The sequence below is a fragment of the Herpailurus yagouaroundi genome, unplaced genomic scaffold (genome assembly GCF_014898765.1).
Source record: "Herpailurus yagouaroundi ecotype Mexico unplaced genomic scaffold, PumYag 166, whole genome shotgun sequence".
Lineage (NCBI taxonomy): Eukaryota > Metazoa > Chordata > Mammalia > Carnivora > Felidae > Herpailurus > Herpailurus yagouaroundi.
In genome coordinates, this window is record NW_024412407.1 from 6,916,473 (window position 1) to 6,935,816 (window position 19,344).

Here is a 19,344-nt window from a genome sequence, read left to right on the forward strand (position 1 = left end):
GCCCCACCCCTGTCATTTCTCTCCTAGTATGGGATAAGGTCTCTTCCATCAGCACCACCTCCACCCTGTTGTTTACTTGTAGCTGGTATTTTTTGTTTTTTGTTTTTGTTTGTTTCTTTGTTTTCTTTTCCAGGGCTACTTCAAGGAACAAATCAAAGCACACTTGGTGGAGGGTCCAAAATATCACTATGAGTAGGGAGATAAAGTAACCAAACTCACAACAAGAGAGAGCAAGTAATACTCTCCAAAAAACACCTCCCTCCTGAAGGGCCAGGCCCTGGACAGTGTATGACCCTCTTTAATATAGTAGTGCTCGCAGGTACAGGACATATAACAAGCTTTTAAAACACATAAGGGACAGAAAACTAGCCAAAATCATGAAATGGAAGAATTCTTCTCAAAAGAAACTCCGGGAAGACATGACAGCTAAAGAACTGATCAAAACAGATATAAACAATGTAACTGAACAAGAATTTAGAGTAATAGTCATAAGATTAATCGCTAGGCTTCAATAAAAGCAGAGAATCTATTGCTGCAGAGATCAAGGAACTAAAAAATAATCACGATGAATTTAAAAATGCTGTAAATGAGGTGCAAAATAAACTAGAGGTGGTAACAGTGAGGATTGAAGAGGCAGAGAGGAGAATAAATGAAATAGAAGATAAAATTATGGAAAAAGATGAAGCTGAGAAAAAGAGAAAAATATTTTGGACCACGATGGGAGAATTAGATAACTAAGTGATTCATTGAAATGGAATAATATCTATATCATAGGAGTTCGAGGAGGAGGAGGAGGAGAAGAAGGGGAGAGACAGGGGTGGCAGGTGTACTTAAACAAATCATAGCTGAGAACTTCCCCGATTTGGGGAAGTAAACAGACACTGAAATCCAGGAGGCACAGAGAACTCCCTTCAGACATAACTTGAGTCAATCTTCTGATGACGTATCATAGTGAAACTGGCAAAATACAAAGATAAAGAGAGAATTCTGAAAGCAGCTAGGGATAAATGGGTCTTAACCTACAAGGGTAGACACATAAGGGTAGTAGCAGACCTATCTACTGAAACGTGGCAGGCCAGAAAGGAGTGGCAGGAAATTTTCAATGTTCTGAATAGGAAAAATATGCAGCCAAGAATCCTTTATCCAGCAAGCCTGTCATTCAGAATAGAAGGAGAGATAAAGGTTTTCTCAGACAAACAAAAACTGAAGGATTCATCACCACTAAACCAGACCTACAAGAGATCCTAAGGGGGACTCTGTGAGTGGAATGCTACAAAGATCACAAAGGACCAGAGACATCACTACAAGCATGAAACCTACAGATAACACAATGACTCTAAATCTACATCTTTCAATAACAACACTGAATGTAAATGGACTAAATGCTCCAATCAAAAGACACAGGGTATCAGAATGGATAAAAACACAATACCCATCTATTTGCTGTCTACAAGAGACCCATTTTAGACCTGAGGACACCTTCAGATTGAAAGTGAGGGGATGGAGAACCATCTATCATGCTACTGGAACTCAAAAGAAAACTGGAGTAGCCATATTTATATCAGACAAACTAGATTTTAAACTAAAAGCTGTAACAAGAGACAAAGAAGGACATTATATCATAATTATGAGGTCTATCCATCAAGAAGAGCTAATTATAAATGTTTATGCACCAAATTCAGAGACCCCCAAATATATAAACCAATTAATCACAAATATAAGCAATCTTATTGGAAAGAATGTGGTAATTGCAGGGGACTTTAATACTCCACTTACAACAATGGACAGATCATCCAGAAAGAAATTCAATAAAGAAACAATGGCCCTGAATGATACAAACTGGGCCAGATGGACTTGACAGATATATTCAGAACTTCTCACCCTAAAGCAGAAAACACATTCTTCTCAAGTGCACACGGAACATTCTCCAAGACAGATCACATACTGGGTCACAAAACAACCCTCCATAAATATAAAAGAATTGAGATTATACCATATACACTTTCATATCACAATGCTATGAAACTTGAAATCAGCCACAGGAAAAAGTTTGGAAAACCTCCAAATGCATGGAAGTTAAAAAACATCCTACTAAAGAATGAATGGGTCAACCAGGCAATTAAAGAAGAAATTTAAAAATATATGGAAACAAATTAAAATGAAAACACAACAGTCCAAACCCTTTGGGATGCAGCAAAGGTAGTCCTGAGAGGAAAATACATTGCAATCCAGGCCTATCTCAAGAAACAAGAAAAATCCCAAATACAAAATCTAACAGCACACCTAAAGGAACTAGAAGCAGAACAACAAAGAAACCCCAAACCCAGCAGCAGAAGAGAAATAATAAAGATCAGAGCAGAAATAAGCAATACAGATTCCAAAAAAAACCAGTACAGCAGATCAAAGAAACTAAGAGTTGGTTTTTTGAAGAAATAAACAAAATCGATAACCCCAGCCAGACTTCTCAAAAAGAGAGAGGACCCAAATAGATAAAATCACAAATGAAAATGGATTTATCACAACCAATCCCTCAGAAATACAAGCAATTATCAGGGAATACTATGAAAAATTATATGCCAACAAACTGGACAACCTGGAAGAAATGGACAAATTCCTAGACACCCACACATTACCAAAACTCAAATGGGAAGAAATAGAAAATTTGAACAGACCCATGAAGAAATTGAATCAGTTATTAAAAATCTCCCAACAAATAAGAGTCCTGGGCCAGATGGCTTCCCAGGGGAATTCTACCAGACATTTAAAGCAGAGTTAAACCTATCCTTCTCAAGCTGTTCCAAAAAACAGAAACAGAAGGAAAACTTCCAGACTCATTCTATGAAGCCAGCATTACCTTGATTCCCAAACCAGACAGACACCCCGCAAAAAAGGAGCACTAGAGGCCAATATCCCTGATGAACATGGATGCAAAAATTCTCAACAAGATACTAGCAAGTTGAATTCAACAGCATATAAAAAGAATTATTCACCATGTTCAAGTGGGATTCATGCCTGGGCTGCAGGGCTGGTTCAGTACCCACAAATCAATCAATGTGATACATCACATTAATAAAAGAAAGGATAAGAACCATATGATCCTGTCAATAGATGCAAAAAGAGCATTTGACAAAATACAGCATTCTTTCTTAATAAAAACCCTCAAGAAAGTCGGGATAGAAGGAACATATTTAAACATCATAAAAGCCATATATGAAAAGTCCACAGCTAATATTATCCTCAATGGGGAAAAACTGAGAGCTTCCCCCTGAGATTGAGAACACACAGAGATGTCCACTCTCACCACTGTTAACACAGTGTTGGAAGTCCTAGCATCAGCCATCAGACAACAAAATGAAATAAAAGGCATCAAAACTGGCAACGAAGAAGTCAATCTTTCACTTTTTGCAGACGACATGATACTCTACATGGAAAACCTGAAAAGACTCCACCAAAAGACTCCTAGAACTGATACATGAATTCAGCAAAGTTGCAGGGTACAAAATCAATGTATGGAAATCGGTTGTATTTCTATACCTCAATAATGAAGCAACAGAAAGAGAAATAAAGAAACTGATCCCATCTACAACTGCACCAAGAACCATAAAATACTTAGGAATAAACCAAACCAAAGATGTAAAAGATCTGTACGCTGAAAACTATAGAAAACTTATGAAGTAAATTGAAGAAGACACAAAAAAATTGAAAAACATTGCATGCTCGTGGATGGGAAGAATAAATATTGTTAAAATGTCAATACTACCCAAATCAATCTACACATTCAATGCAATTTCAATCAAAATTGCACTGACATTCTTCCCAAAGCTAAAACAAACAATCCTAAAATTTGCATGGAACCACAGAAGACCCCGAATAGACAAAGTAATATTGAAGAAGAAAACCAAAGCAGAGGCATCACCATCCCAGACTTTGGCCTCTAGTACAAAGCTGTAATCATCAAGACCATATGGTATTGGCACAAAAACAGACACAAAGACCAATGGAACAGAGAGCCCCGAATTGGACCCACAAATGTATGGCCAACTAATCTTTGACAAAGAGTATCCGCTGGAAAAAAGACAGTCTCTAGCAAATGGTGCTGGGAGAACTAGACAGCAACATGCTAATGAATGAAACTAGACCACTTTCTTACACCATACACAAAAATAAACTCAAAATGGATAAAAAACCTAAATATGAGACAGGAAACCATCAAAACCCTAGAGGAGAAAGCAGGCAACAACCTCTTTGACCTCAGCCGTAGTAATTTCTTGCTAGACACATCTCCAAAGGCAAGGGAATTAAAAGCAAAAATGAACTATTGGGACCTAGTCAAGATAAAAAGCCTCTGCACTGTAAAGGAAACAATCAATAAAACTAAAAGGCAACCGACAGAATGAGAAAAGATATTTGCAAATGACATATCAGATAAGGGTTAGTATCCAAAATCTATAAAGAACTTACCAAACTCAACACCAGAAAAACCAGTAATCCAGTAAAGAAATGGGCAGAAGACATGAATAGACACTTTTCCAAAGAAGGCATCCAGATGGCTAACAGACACATGAAAAGATGCTCAACGTCACTCATTATCAAGGAAATACAAATCAAAACCACACTGCGATATCACCTCACATTGTCAGAGTGGCTAAAATGAACAACTCAGGCAACAACAGCTGCTGGCAAAGATGTGGAGAAACAGGAACCCTCTCACACTGTTGGTGGGAATGCAAACTGGTGCAGCCGCTCTGGAAAAAAGCATGGAGGTTCCTTAAAAAATTAAAAATAGAACTACCTTATGACCCAGCAATAGCGCTACTAGGAATTTATCCAAAGGATACAAGAGGACTGATTCATAGGGGCACATGTACCCCAATGTTTATAGCAGTGCTTTCAACAATAGCCAAATTATGGAAAGAGCCTAAATGTCTATCAACTGATGAATGGATAAAGAAGATGTGGTTTATATATACCATGAAATACTACTTGGCAATGAGAAAGAATGAAATCATGGCATTTGCAGCAACGTGGATGGAACGGGAAGGTATAATGCTGAGTGAAATAAGTCAGTCAGAGAAAGACAGATATCATATGTTTTCACTCATATTTGGTTCTTGAGAAACTTAACAGAAGACCAAGGGGGAAGGGAAAGGGGGAAAAATAGTTACAAACAGAGAGGGAGGGAGGCAAACCATAAGAGACTCTTAAATACAGAGAACAAATTGAGGGTTGATGGGGGATGGAGGAGAGGGGAAAGTGAGTGATGTGCATTGAGGAAGGCACTTGTTGGGATGAGCACTGGGTGTTGTATGTAAGCGATGAACCACGGGGATCTACCCCAAAAACCAAGAGCACACTTTACACACTGTATGTTAGCCAATTTGACAATAAACTAAAAAAAAGTTTTATAAAGAAAAAATCCTCTGCAAAATAGGGCTAGAGGGAACATACCTCAGCATAATAAAGGGCTTATATGCAAATCCCACAGCCAACATCATACTTAATGGTGAAAAACTGAGAGCTCTTCCCCTAAGATCATAAATAAGAGAAGGATGTCCACTCTCGTCACTTTCATTCGACAGTAGTAGTGGAAGTCCTGGCCATAGCAATTAGACAACATAAAGAAAGAAAAGGCATCCAAATTGGCAAGGAAGAAGTAAAATTCTCACTATTTGCAGATGACATGATGCTATATATAGAAAACCTTAAAGATTCCACTGAAAAACTACAAGAACTGGTAAATGAATTCAGGGGAATCACAGGACACAAAATCAATGTGCAGAAATCTGTTGCCGTTCCATACACTAATAATGAAGTAGCAAAAAGTGAAATTAAGAAAACAATCCCATTTACAATTGCACCGAAAAAGTAAGTATCTAGCAATAAACTTAACCAAAGATGTGAAATACCTGTATTCTGAAAAGTATAAAACACTGATGAAAGAAATTGAAGATGATACAAAAATAGAGAAAGATATTCCATGCTCACGGAAAGGAAGCATAAATATTGTTAAAATGTCTGTACTACCCATGAAATCACTACTGCATTATATGCTAACATGGATGTAAATTAAAAATATACATATACCTATACATATATTTAAAAAACCTCTGTACTACCCAAAGCAATCTATAGATTTAATGCAATCTCCATTAAAATACCAACACCATCTTTCACAGAGATAGAACAAACAATCCTAAAATTTGTACGGAACCGCCAAAGACCCTGAATAGCCAAAGTAATCCTGAAAAAGAAAAACAAAACTGGAGGCATCACAATTTCAGATTTCAACTTATATGATAAAGCTTGTAATCATCAAACCAGTATGGTATAGCCCAAAAACAGACACAAAGATCAATGGAAGAGAATAGAAAACCCAGAAATAAACTCACAATTATATGGCAAATTAATCTTTGACAAATGGGGAAGGAACATACAATGGGGAAAAGACAGTCTCTTCAACAAATGGTTTTGGGAAAACTGCACAGCCACATGCAAGAGAATGAAAACTGGACCACTTTCTTATACCATACACAAAAATAAACTCAAAATGGATTAAAGACCTAAATGTGAGACCTGAAACCATAATAATCCTTGAAGAGAGCACAGGCAGTAATTTCTCTGACATTGGTCATAACATTTTTCTAGAGAGGTCTCCTGAGGCAAGACAAACAAAAGCAAAAATAAACTATTGGGACTAAACAAAAATAAAAAACTTCTACACAGTGAAGGAAACAATCAACAAAACTAAAATACAACTTACTGAATGGAAGAAGATACTTGCAAATGACATATCCAATAAAGGGTTAGTGTCCAAAATAAAGAGCAGATACAACTCAACACCCAAAAAACAAATAATCCAATTAAAAAATGGGCAGAAGACATGAACAGACATTTCCTCCAAGACGACATACAGACGGCCAACAGACACATGGAAAGATGCTCAACATCACTCATCATCATAGAAATGCAAATCAAAATTACAATGAGACATCACCTCACACCTGTGAGAATGGCTAAAATCAAAAAGAGAAAAAACAAGTGTCGGCGAGAATATAGAGAAAAAGGAACTCTCTTGCACTACTGGTGGGAACATAAACCATGGCAGCCACAGTGGAAGACAATATGAATGTTCCTCAAAAATTAAAAATGGAATTACCATACGATCCAGTAAACTCATGAATGAATACTTATTGCCAAAATAAAAAAACACTAATTCGAAGGGAAACATGCACCCCTAGGTTTACTGCAGCATTATTTATAAAAGCCAAATTCTGGAAGCAGCCCAAGTGTCCATCAACTCATCAACAAAGAAGTGGTGTGTGTGTGTGTGTGTGTGTATATATACACACACACACACAAAATGGGAGTATTAGCCATGAAAAAAATGAAGTCTTGCCATTTGCACCGACGTGTCTAGAGCTAGAGTGTATTAGGTTAAGCAAAATAAGTCAGAGAAAGACAAATACCATATGACTTTCACTCATACGCGGAGCTGAAGAAAAATAAACAAACAAAGAAAAAGAGACAAACCAAAAAGTGACTCGGCAAACTGTGGCCTTATATGGGGCCTGGCAAATATCAAAAGCTTGTGGTAGACGAACTTCTGCTATGGTTCTGAACAAAATGCATCAGAAAATGCAATCCTTTGCATACAGCAGGTGCTCAATAAACATTTTCCTGGCATGAGTAAATGAACAAATGGAGATTTCAACCAGGTGACACGGTGAAAGTAGTGTGAGAGCAAGAAAGGTCCCAACATAGGCCACACCAGAACCTGCAGAGAAATGATCTCTAGTGAAGCCCCGTGTCCAAGAAACATACTCTCCAAATCTCAACGCACTAGGAAAACCACAGTGATAGCGAGGACACCCAAGCCAACCGCTTGCCCTTTCTATTCTGGTGTTGCTGACAGCAAATTGTATGCATTGAATCAGTAACTGGCGGAGAGCATGATTAAACCACGCAGAACACCCCACAGTGTAGCTTGGGATGCTAGGATATAAATAGGTAGGAGAATTCATAGCATTATGCAGTCGGACCTGTTTAAAAATTTTAAGTGCTCTCACTTGAAGATCATAGCTGAATTCTAAGATAATATGTATAAGAAATGCTGTGGAGGTACAGGACCACAAAATGGGACTCCAAACTGAAGTACTAATGAGTAACATGAAAAGAGGTGCTAGAGACTAGTTGGAAAATGGTAAAACTAAAGAGAAAATGTGTAATTGTGAACCTCTTCATTTGTTCAGGGCACGTTCTGTTTAGGATAGTGTTCTCAGAAAAGGGGATTTGCTCCGGCACAAGTGGTGGTGTTCCCTCACCGACACACAGTACAGACCATTAAAGGATCCAGTAGAACACTGTAACTCGGCTTTCAACCCTGAGCTTTGCGTTACTCCATCATGGTCAACAGCAGCCAAAGAATCATAAAATTCAACCTTAGTTTGAAGACTCTGAGTGCAAAAATCATTAAACAAATATAATCAACCTACAGGAATGGGGACAAAAGCTAATACTGACTCCCTGCCACCACCTGTTGCTCTGTTAGGGTTTCCGAGGCCACCAGTGAAGGAGCTGGAGTCCACCTCCGCCGAATCCTGAAACCTAACTACTCAAGTTACCCGACTAGATTCCCTGCCATCGTGGGGCTGTATGTAGCCCATTCTTTGGACGCCAAGAGGGTGGACAAAACTTTCAGCTTCAAACCAGGTCCTCTTAATCAGTACTACAGTCAACTGGTGGGGGACGTTATTCCTCCTTAGGGAAAGCAGCTGCTCACTCCTCAGGCATCTGCCCTACCTCTAGCAACCTCCAGGGGGCACTAAGTGGTCTGTTCTCCAAGAGCAGTAGGGCAGCCTGTCACCACAGGGGGGCGCCAGATGGGGAGGAGCCAGGCTGCTGTGGCAGGAGGCTGCTTTCTTTCAGTGATGGGAACTCAAGGGGACAGTACAGTGGGGACTCCTTTTCCTCCCCCCTCCCCCATCCTGTGCTGACCCACTTAGCAGGCAACTATTCTACAGTCCCCCAGAGGTGGCTCCTAAGACATCCAGGCAATCAGAGGAAACGTAGGTGAATCAAAAAAGCAGGGTTTATTTTTCTACCAAATCCCCAATCCATGTTCCAGCCAATGGATGAAGGGTAAAGCAAGCCTCACATAGACTTTGCTAAAAACAACTGAGCTTTCTACAGGAAAAAAACGTTTTTTGTTTTTAAGTTCCTAGGCATTTGTGAACAGATGAAAAAATTTCCCATATTAAAGGGTCTGTGCTTCCTTATGTATTCAAATGTTCCCACCCTCTGCCTCTTCTGTGCAGACGAGTAGGACAGTCCTGCAGCTGCACTAACAGTCCAATCTCCACGTCACTCTGTGCATTGATAACCTAGAACCACGGTATGATTTCTATTTGTAATGCCCCAAGAACAGCCGAAAACATCAGGATTCAATTCTCCAAACTTTCCGAGTGCCTACTATTTGCTGGGCACAGGGTAGGCACCGGGCAGTGAGTCTGCTGGTTCTGAGAAACACAGATGGCGCTACCAAGAGGAGCTCTCCCCACCAAGCGGCAGGAGGGTGTTTGCTGGCAATCAAGAGAACCAATTTCTCCTCTCTTTCTACCACCTGCGACATGGTATGAAACTCAGGCCCTGGGAACAGGTGCTGTGTCTCTTCTGGCAGGTGCTGCCATGGAAGAACCAAGAGCAGTTTCTAAACGGCTGTGGAATTTGCTCCACAGTCCACATAGTGATGTGTCTCCAAGGAGCTCTGTGTCATGTGGCCAATGTATGAAATCTTCACTGAAGTTCTAGGGGGAGGGAAAAACAAAACAAAAAACAAGAAGAGTAAGTTCTGTTTTTGAGATGAAGAAAAGTTGCCCAAATAATTTCTAGCAAGCTCAAGCAACAATATCCATGGGTCCCAGATGCGTATCTTCACGATTACATAACCAGGAGGCCAGAGGATCTTTCTACATTCACAGAAAGCCTATGGCATGAAGAAGTGGTTCTAAATAAGTGGTTCTCAACCCAGGACAATTTTACCCTATAGGAAACTTTCCACAATGTCTGAAGACATTCCAGGGTATTACAACTGAGGGGCGGGGAGGTGGTGACTTACTAGCGTTTAGCGGGTAGAGGCTAGGGATGCTGTTAAACAACTTGCAATGCACCAGACAGCCCCCCACAACAAAGAACTGTTAACGGTGTCCAAAATGTCCCAATATCCAAAATGTCAACGGTGCCAAGGCTGAGAAGCTCTGCTCTAGACCCTCCTATTTCAAATGTCTAGAAGATGCTTGTCATCCGCAAATTGAACAGTCAGGGTTCTAGGACCAACTCTATTTATAGAAAATAAGACCCATGACATATGGTAATTTATGTGGACAGAAAGTAAGTCTGGTCAAATGCCTAGTACTTACTACGCCTTGAGAAGTTCTTCTGTTCTTTACTAGTCTCACTTGGATTCTAAAGGGATCACAGAACCAGACCCTACTTCATGGAGAAAACTTTATGTCTACCTGATCACTGTGAATCTGGTGATTTGTGAAGGGAATTGGACACTGCATCTAGAGAACACCCAAGGGTCCACTGTATTTGTGCCTGTAAGACATCATGTGTCCCCTCTTTGGTTAGGTGCCTTTGCTTTGTGGGTCACACAGCATCTCCCGAGCAAAGGTGGTGAGGTCACACAGCTTGATGGTCCAGGTGCAGACGCAAAGGCCACGGGGACAGGGAGAAGAGCAACGTACCGCATGAAGATCACTATGTTGTGCACCACGATACCGGGTAATGTGCAGAAGAAGCTACCAAACAGCAAATACGAAAACAGTTAGATTGGTTTGAAGAAAAAAAAAAAAGAATTAGCAGAAGAGCGCTGAGTGACACGGTCAGCCCTGCTTGGGGCTCCTCTGCTCCCCCACCCTTCTGACCTAAGTGCTTCCAGGGCTCACTAGCTCTGAGTCCCCACAGAGTCCACACATCCTCCCACGTCATGATACTTGTTTTTTCAAACCCACCATATAAATGCCGGAGCCTGTAAATGTTTCTAGTGGCTTAATGATCTTAGAAATCCCAGCACTTTGGTCGAAGGCCAACAACACATCCTCCAAACAAACCCCAAGATGGCCAAAGCTTAGGGAACCTACAGGCCAAAGGCTGGGACTTAAGGTAGGACCAACCCCAATCAACTGAGTACATTCTGAATCCCTTCCATCCAGCAGAGAGCACACATATAGACAACGCTGTCCTTACTACACATAGGAAAACGGTCCTCCCATCTCAGCCTTCGCAGTAAAATTCACCTGAAAATAAGACACCAGAGTCAGTCTGTGGCCCAGGCAGGCTCGACACAGAACAGCACTGTTACCAGCAATCCACAGACTTGAGAGCATTCATCCATCACATACAAAATACTTCCCCGAGATTGTCCCTGACACAGACCATGACCCTCTAACAACGCCTGCAACCTCTTCCCTTGCGAGAGGCCAACAGACTTCAGACTATAAGACTGGCTCTTCTCGATTTGTAGCGAACTGCTTGCTCTTAAAAATTCTTTTGTTCTCCTAACACTCAAATGCCAGCTGATTTTTTTTCCTATTTCTCATAATTACAGAGCACATCAAATTTTCCTCATCAATCAGTCGCTGCCAGTGGAAATGAGAAGACAGAAAGCAAAGTCCTGAGGCTACAGCACCCCACGGCCCCTACTATTTCCTGAAGCCTGTGAAGCAAGGGTCCTAAAAGAACAGCATACCAGTTGCTCGCTCCGAGGTGGAATGAGGGAGACGTTAGTGGTCACGTATGTGCCAACCACTGTGTTCATGTACTGAACCTGGCTGGACAGGCTGGTCACTGCCACAGAGTAGAAATTGGAATTCCTGATTTTCAGGGTGGCCTGCATCAGGGTGAGGGAGGAAACAAGTATGAGTGTCTTGGGTCCGAGACTTGTAGGTGCACAATCTGGGAAGCAAGGCCCTAAGTCTTACCGTGATGGCGAGGATTACAAGGGAGTCCTGCTTATTAAAGGTGACTTTCACCACTTTGATGCCGTCATCATCGACAAGGACTGAATGTGGAAACAGGAAGAAAACCACCAAACCAGATGCCAGGAGACAGAGCAGGACAGACAGGAGGACGTACTGCTTACTGCAAATGACACAGCACATGATCGGCCGGGGCAGTCAGATATCAAGGTCCAATTAGTCAAGATTAAATGCAAAACCAGGGATGAAGGGAAAAGGAAAGTACAAAGAGCCAGGAACAACAAACCAGGCAAGAATGAGTGCAGTGGGAGAAGCCTTTAAAAACTCATTTGAGGGGCGCCTGGGTGGCGCAGTCGGTTGGGCATCCGACTTCAGCCAGGTCACTGTCTCGCGGTCCGTGAGTTCGAGCCCCGCGTCGGGCTCTGGGCTGATGGCTCAGAGCCTGGAGCCTGTTTCCGATTCTGTGTCTCCCTCTCTCTCTGCCCCTCCCCCGTTCATGCTCTGTCTCTCTCTGTCCCAAAAATAAATAAACATTGAAAAAAAAAATTACAAAAAAAAAAAACTCATTTGAATGCCATCCATCATCTGGAAACAGAAGCTGAAGGGAGAAGCTCGGAGGACAGAAACAGTTCCTCACCTCCCAGGATACCCCTGTTCTCCAATGCCTTTCACTTGGCCCTCAGAATGTTTCTAGCAGTGGTCCTTCCCCAGATTGTGACGGGGCAGAGATATCTTGCTCGAGCAGATAGTATTAAAGGAAATGGGGAATTTACAAGAACAGATAAAATTTTTCAAAAAGTAGCTGGCACTCATACATATATGGGACTAGGGACAGAAGGACAGAAGTAGGTATTAATAGGAGAGACACGTGACTCACGTTCTCTGAGGGCGCAATCTCTGATCACTGTGTGGGATCAAAGCCACCAACTCGTTTACTTGTTCTAGGAAAGAACCAAACAATTATTTTGGTAAAATAAATCCCATGTGCTTGTGATACTCTCCTTTACGTCACAAACGAACCTGTCACAACAGAGGTTTGCCTGGAATTACACATTTCTATACTAGTTCCACATTTTGGGTCTAAGGAACAAGAAACCAGTAAATCCACAGACTGTGCCACAAATTACAAAACATCTATCAATCCTACCAGGGCAGTGACATGGAGGTTGAGACATCTAGATCTTGTTCTAGTTTCACCGCATGGCCTTGAGCTGCCGAATGGCCCTGGGGAAGTCATTTCCTCTCTAGGCTGCTGTCTCCTCATGTGTCACATGAAGGCTTTGGAGTAGATGGTTTCTAAGGTTCTTACCAGCTGTAAACATCCGTGACTCTCCATCTAAATTGCGAAGACCTTCTGAGGACCAATTTACTAACAGATGATCCTGCACTTAATCAAGGCTCCCCTCCTGAGCATGTGTTTTTCTCTCCCCACCTGAAATACTTTCCAGACCTTAGGCCGTTAATGATTTACTATCTACTTCCTTGAAAAGACGCTTCCAAGATGGCTCCCCTGAAAAGCTGTGCCAGGCCTCACAAGTGAGAGCAATAAAGAAACGTGCCTGTCAACAAATCCCACAACGTAGAGCCAAATGCATGTTCCAAACCAAGGACACAAAGAACAAAAGAGTGGAAGTCAAGAGAGGCTTTCAGATATAAGGAGACCAACAGAAGTTGTGCAACCTACCCAAATTTATCAAATTGGCTTCTGTTCAGGGCACTATGACTATGGCACCACCAGAAGAGAAGCTCTGTCTGGGCGGCAGAAGCAGCCCTGTGGGTACCTTGGGAATCCTTCCCCCGATTGCCAAAGATGCTCACCTGTTGGAATGTAACCTGTCCCCTGGCACGTGAGACAGGTGATGCTATCTCGACCTGTGAACTCCACATATGGGAACTGAGCAATGGCTTCTTCCTGCTCCCTTTCGGCCAGCAAATCCTCCCTGTCTTCTTTCTTTCGCTTGCAGTAAGAGGGGCGAGCAGAGGTGGAATGCTGGGACCCCATGGCCCGGATGTGCCACTTGTATCATGTCCTGAGACGCAAAGAGGCAAGTGAGCGCATGTTAGTGGCCACGCTGAGCCCGGAGAGAAGGAATTGCCTCTTTCTGTCAGAAAAGTGAACACACACACAAAAAAAGAGACCAAATTGCCGTCCTGGGATTTCAAACACCTGCACGATTTCTACCAGGATCGTCATTTTGTAGCAATGTTCCTCAACCGCTGCCACCCGCCCCATAAAGCCAGAGAAACAAGAGCTCCCTCCACCAACCTGCCCAGCTCCTCACTGCCTGTGGACTCGGGGCACCCCAGCTCCAACCTGGTCCCAGCCTCACCCCTTCCTGCCCGCTATTCGCAAACTCTGCGCTCTCCTCGAGAAAACCTTCCCGGACAAACAACAGGCACCAAATCAGTAACAGGCCTTAGAGATCCCCATCCCCCTCCACTCCCAGCCCCGGGAGGCGGGCTCAGGTCACGCCCCCCGGCTGAATGACGCTGCGAGCCCACCAGGGTCGCCCAGACGGGAGCGAACGCCGGCGTCCCCGGACCTGCAGCGCGCCGACTCCCGGCAGCTCCTCTCTGGGCCGCACCCACCGCCACCTGCCCGCTCCAGCAGGTTTACCTGCCTCTTCGGTCCTCCGTCCTGCCAGCACTCGCCGCGCACGCGCCGAAGGGCAAGCCGCGGGGGGAGAGGGACGCTGGCGTGCGCTCGCGCGTGCGCTCTTCCCAACCCAACTGTGGCGCCGGCAGAGGGCGGCAGAGAGCGGTGCCCCGCTCGGCCGACGCGAGGCGGCCCGGGAGAGCAGGCGATACTCCAGAGTTTCCCAGAAACGCCAGGAAGGGCCTGAGTCAAGTTTCGGAGCCGCATGTCTCTGCCGAGGGACGAGGAAGGAGCCGGCGGCGGCCAAAGCCATTCTCAACTATCGTTTGGGTCCGAGGGCTGTGTGGACGCAGAGGGTGCAGAGATGCAGAAGACACGGAACTTGCCCCCATTCCGGCTTAGTCCTCCCCTTACCTAGTCATCAGGACACAAAAAGGCATGCGTAGAAGGGGTTAGAGAACGCTTTTTAACGAGTGGGTTTCTTTGCACATACTCTTAGCCTGCAGCAGAAGAAAGTGAGGACAGACATTAAGTGACGTTGCTTACGACGCTGCTGGGGGAGAGGAGAGATTGTGAACCCGACAGATGAAGGGCCTGCTTGGCAATGGAGAGTGAAGCTGGCGACCTCCAAAGTCTCTGCCACCTCCATAACTCTTCCTTTATGCTCTAGGAAACGCTGGTGCCCCTTCTGCTGTCCTGCTACCTGCTCAACTGCTGGTCACAGCCGATCCCCTGAGCCTTTAGAGTAAGAAGTGCTAAAGAAGGAAATAGTAAATGACACTTGTTTAAAGACAGTGAGGCAGACTTTACTAAAGGGGAGCCATGGCTATGGGTGTAGGGACGGCTGCAATGGGGACTTGCATTGAGGGGGTGGGGAAGAGATTGGGTGCAGCTCTGAATACAACATGGGCAAGTAGGAATTCATAGGCAAGGAGCAGGGTGGGTGGTCAGCAGATGGAAAATTACTAAGAGGAAACATCAGGGGTAGGGAGAATTCTGGCTAAACCGACCTAACAGGATTCTTGCTGAAGACAGGCCAGGATGATCAGATGTCACCTGGGGGATGGTGGAGAATGCTCAGGTATCCAGGGTCCAGAGTTCTTGCTCATACTGCATTCTACGATAAGCACACAGAAGGGCCTAGGAGAAGTTTTAGGAGCCTGACTAAAGTTTGGTCAAGCAAAGAATCTTAATCAGAACCTTAATCTCAGCAAGGAGGCATTGTTACTCTTTTCTACCTCTAGCCCATACCTTCTCCTTCCTGAAATCTGGTCATCATCTCTCTCTTTGCAATCTCTATACCAATTTATATTCTTTATACAAATCTGATTTTGTTCGGGGCAACAATATGCTCAATTAAAAAATACATCTCCCCACCTGTCTTGCCACGTGACACAGCTTGAGCCAATGAGATATAGGCAAGGGTTGTGTGGCACTTGCTAGAAAGCTCCTGATAAGGGATGGAGACTTAACTGGTCCTTTGACCTTCTTCTTCCAGTTTGCAATTTGGATTTGATGTTGGAGATGGGGCAGCCATCTTGTGACCGTGAGGCAAGAAATGCATGCTACGGAAGGCTGGGTAGAAGCATAAGAGGAACCTGGGTTCCTATGGCATTTGGAGCCACACTCAGGCCCTGGACTACCTATCTTTGACTTCTTGTTACATGAGAAAAATAACCACTCCCCACCAAAATTGTGTTTTTGGGGGGTGCCTCTCACAGTGGGATACAATCCTAAAAAATAAAGATACAGACAGACAAAGCCTGGATTTTAACACAAGCAGTCTGACTGCTTTAATCACACATTATGTAGGCCACTCTTAGGTTTCTAGCCTCTAGTTCTAAAGTCTGCTCTTAGGGGCGCCTGGGTGGCTCAGTCGGTTGGGCGTCCGACTTTGGCTCGGGTCATGATCTCACGGTCCGTGAGTTCGAGCCCTGCGTCGGGCTCTGTGCCTACAGCTCAGAGCCTGGAGCCTGCTTCGGATTCTGTGTCTTCCTCTCTCTGACCCTCCCCCGTTCAAGCTCTGTCTCTCTCTGTCTCAAAAATAAATAAGCATTAAAAAAAATTAAAAAAAAATAATAAAGTCTGCTCTTAGAGGGAGACCTCTTTCCTGTCTGAGGCCTCTCTTCCAAGTTCAGCTTTCTTGTCCGAGGACCCACTTCTGACAGAGAATTCACCTGGGGAATCTGGGGAATGAGCCCATCCTTTAGTCACATGGGTGTTGCCTCACCTTGAGGCCTCTGTTGGGTCCCTGCCAAGGACTAATGTCCACGCTACAGATGGATGTTTCAGAGGGTCCAGGCTTGTCTGGGGCGCCACGAAGGTGAAGAGGCAGCGGCCTGGTTCATACCCGCTTGAGAAGAAGTGGAGGCCAGAGGATGGTGGAGGGCTGTGGATGCTCTGAAAAGGAAAGGGAACAGGCTACGCGCTTGGGCCTGTAGTGAGGAAAAAAAGGGCTTTGGATTGGTGGGGACTGTGAAGGGGGCCTGGGAACTTAACCAGCAGAACCCCTGAGGCTTTCTGGCAGTCTGCTTCCGAAAGTGTGTTTGGGACGGATAGCCTACACTCTCCAGTATGGCTGTTCCATCTCCTTGTCTCCCCAGCACCCAGCTCGACACCTGGTGCATAGTAGGCTCTCAACAAATGCTTGCAGAATGGCTCAGCCTGGAGGCTGGCCAGTGCTGCCTGGGGGAGTAGTCCCAGCATCCGCCTGCACCATCCGGGAGGCAGGTTTAATTGGGCAGCACATTCCTGAGGAGACACCCATCACTTCTCACCTTTGCCTGGATTCCAGGTTTGTCTCACCATCCCGGTTATGAGCAGTGAGGTTACTGCAGACATGAGCTCACTGGGGCTCTCCGGGTGGGCCGGGGCAGAGTGGGGCCGTCCGGGGATCCCTGCACTCCCAGGCTCCTCAATTTCTCCATGTGCACTAGGTACCCCTGGCCTCACAGGCCGAGGGCAGTAGAGACCTGAGCCGGCTCTGCTAGGCTGCACACCTTCCCCCTCACACGTGGGGACAGGACTGTGCAGGGCAGTGTTTTAAGACTATGTTAACCTCCCTCTGCGCTGACATGGAGGCTGAGGGTTTAGAGCTGGAAGTGCTCTGCAAGGTCTTGGTTCTGTTCCCTGTATCCATTCCACGCTTGGGAGAACTTGCGTGAGGTTAAGTGACACCCAGGAAGTGAAAGAATCGGCCCTTGTTTCTTAGAGCCCCGGAAGCAGGCCACCGTGTCACGTTCTCTCTTCCTTGTGCAGAGAGCCACGGGCCCCCAGTTTGGGTGATGTGACAGCTTTCCTGGGGCCTGGGAATCGTTGCCTGGGCTGGCAGAGCCGGGTTCCAGGGGCGGGCATGCCCAGTACACAACGCAGCCATTCCCCACAGCGATGCCAGGGCAGAGGTCTCAAATCCTCTTGTACCTGCCAGCAGGCTGGCCCGTCGGAGGCCCCCTTCCCTGCCTACTGTGGGCTGCATCTCTCCCTGCTGTCCCCGTGTTGTCCCCTCTCTCCTCAATGGCACTTCAGGAATACCTGGGATTATCTCTCTGAGGAGCTGAGCCATTGAATGAAGACAGTTCAGGGAGTTTTCTTAAAACGATCTTTGAAGAATATTTCTACCCCACAGAAATCAAAGAAACCCAAAGGACTGTTACCTCCTTGGAATGCGGGAGAGAAATACAAGGCAAACCAAAACACCAACTAACATCTGAAAACAAACGCGAGAACCAGACTCTCTCGTAGCGGGACTTACAGATTGGGGAGATGAATACCTGGCCCCTGAACACTGTTAGCCACTGTCCCCAAGGTCCGTGTGATGGCTGTGAGGGCCTTGGGCCTTAGTAGATGCCCAAAGTCCCCCTCTACTGCTGGCAACCTCAGAGGAACACACACTCTGGGTCATGTCAGTGTGCGTGCAATGCACATGTAACGTAAACCACGTGGCCTCCACCCCGTCCAGGAATTGCCACCCCTAGGTACCCTCGCCTAGAAGTTCTGGGCCCCTGAATGGGAACTGTGTCGGGAGCTGGCACCCTCAGGCCATGGGAGAAGTTGCCTAGGCCGGGCAATCTGCCTAACGGGTAGGCCAAGGGTGGGCTTGCTGCATTGTAACTCCTCAATGAGTGTTCCATGAAACCCGGCAGCAGTCAGCCAGTCTTCCTGGTCGACCTCCCCTAGCACTGCCACCTCCTGTGCCAGCCGCAGGGACAAACCTGGCGGCCAAACAGATTCACACCTGACTGTTGTCAGAAACTGCCATTAAACTCTTGTCTGCGTGTGCTGCTGTGCTGGGCACCGTGCCTGGGGCCTCAGCCAGCAGAGGCTCTGGCCTCAGCGGCCTCTGTCTGAGACCCAGCCGGACGAATGGAAGAAGGACAGGCAGTGAATGAACCGACACCCTTTACAAAGCAGGCAGCGAAAACCACGGGCAGGGGGTGATAGGAAGGGGGAGCCACGGGGCCGAGCCCGAGGACAGATGGCACAGGTAAACTCCAAGAGAATGTTAGAAAAGCCGAGTCCATTCTCAATCCCATCCCAGAAGTCAACTGTCTGAAATAGGTGTCTTCCCTCCATCGATAGTCAGCGGTTGAATTCAGGTCCTCTGCACCCTTTGCCTAGGCAATGCGATGGCCTTCTTAGGAGGTTTCCTGGCTTAAAAAAAGTAACTTATTGAGTACCTGTTATGTGTCAGGCTGGGTTTCAACATCATCATTTGATGGATGGGGCATCTGTGGCTCAGAGAAGTGAAGTGATTTGCCTCATGTCACACAG

General features: G+C 45.2%; 1 protein-coding gene across 7 annotated transcripts; it reads right to left on the reverse strand.

Moving 5' to 3' along the window:
* Positions 1-9,070: 9,070 nt before the first annotated feature.
* Positions 9,071-14,722, reverse strand: TMEM106C (transmembrane protein 106C). Of its 7 annotated transcripts, none has more exons than XM_040488326.1 (8): positions 14,596-14,722; positions 13,797-14,008; positions 12,856-12,919; positions 11,982-12,141; positions 11,750-11,890; positions 11,248-11,297; positions 10,746-10,799; positions 9,071-9,803 (listed from the first exon to the last, which is right to left on the reverse strand). In XM_040488326.1, exons 2-8 carry the CDS (start codon positions 13,978-13,980, stop codon positions 9,707-9,709), a joined length of 750 nt encoding a protein of 249 aa, XP_040344260.1. In that variant the 5' UTR covers positions 13,981-14,008; positions 14,596-14,722; the 3' UTR covers positions 9,071-9,706. The 7 variants fall into 7 exon arrangements, with proteins under 7 accessions (XP_040344260.1, XP_040344262.1, XP_040344261.1 ...); XM_040488328.1 differs by having other exon boundaries at positions 13,797-14,080; positions 14,596-14,665; XM_040488327.1 differs by having other exon boundaries at positions 14,522-14,651.
* Between the last annotated feature and the right edge of the window lie 4,622 nt (positions 14,723-19,344).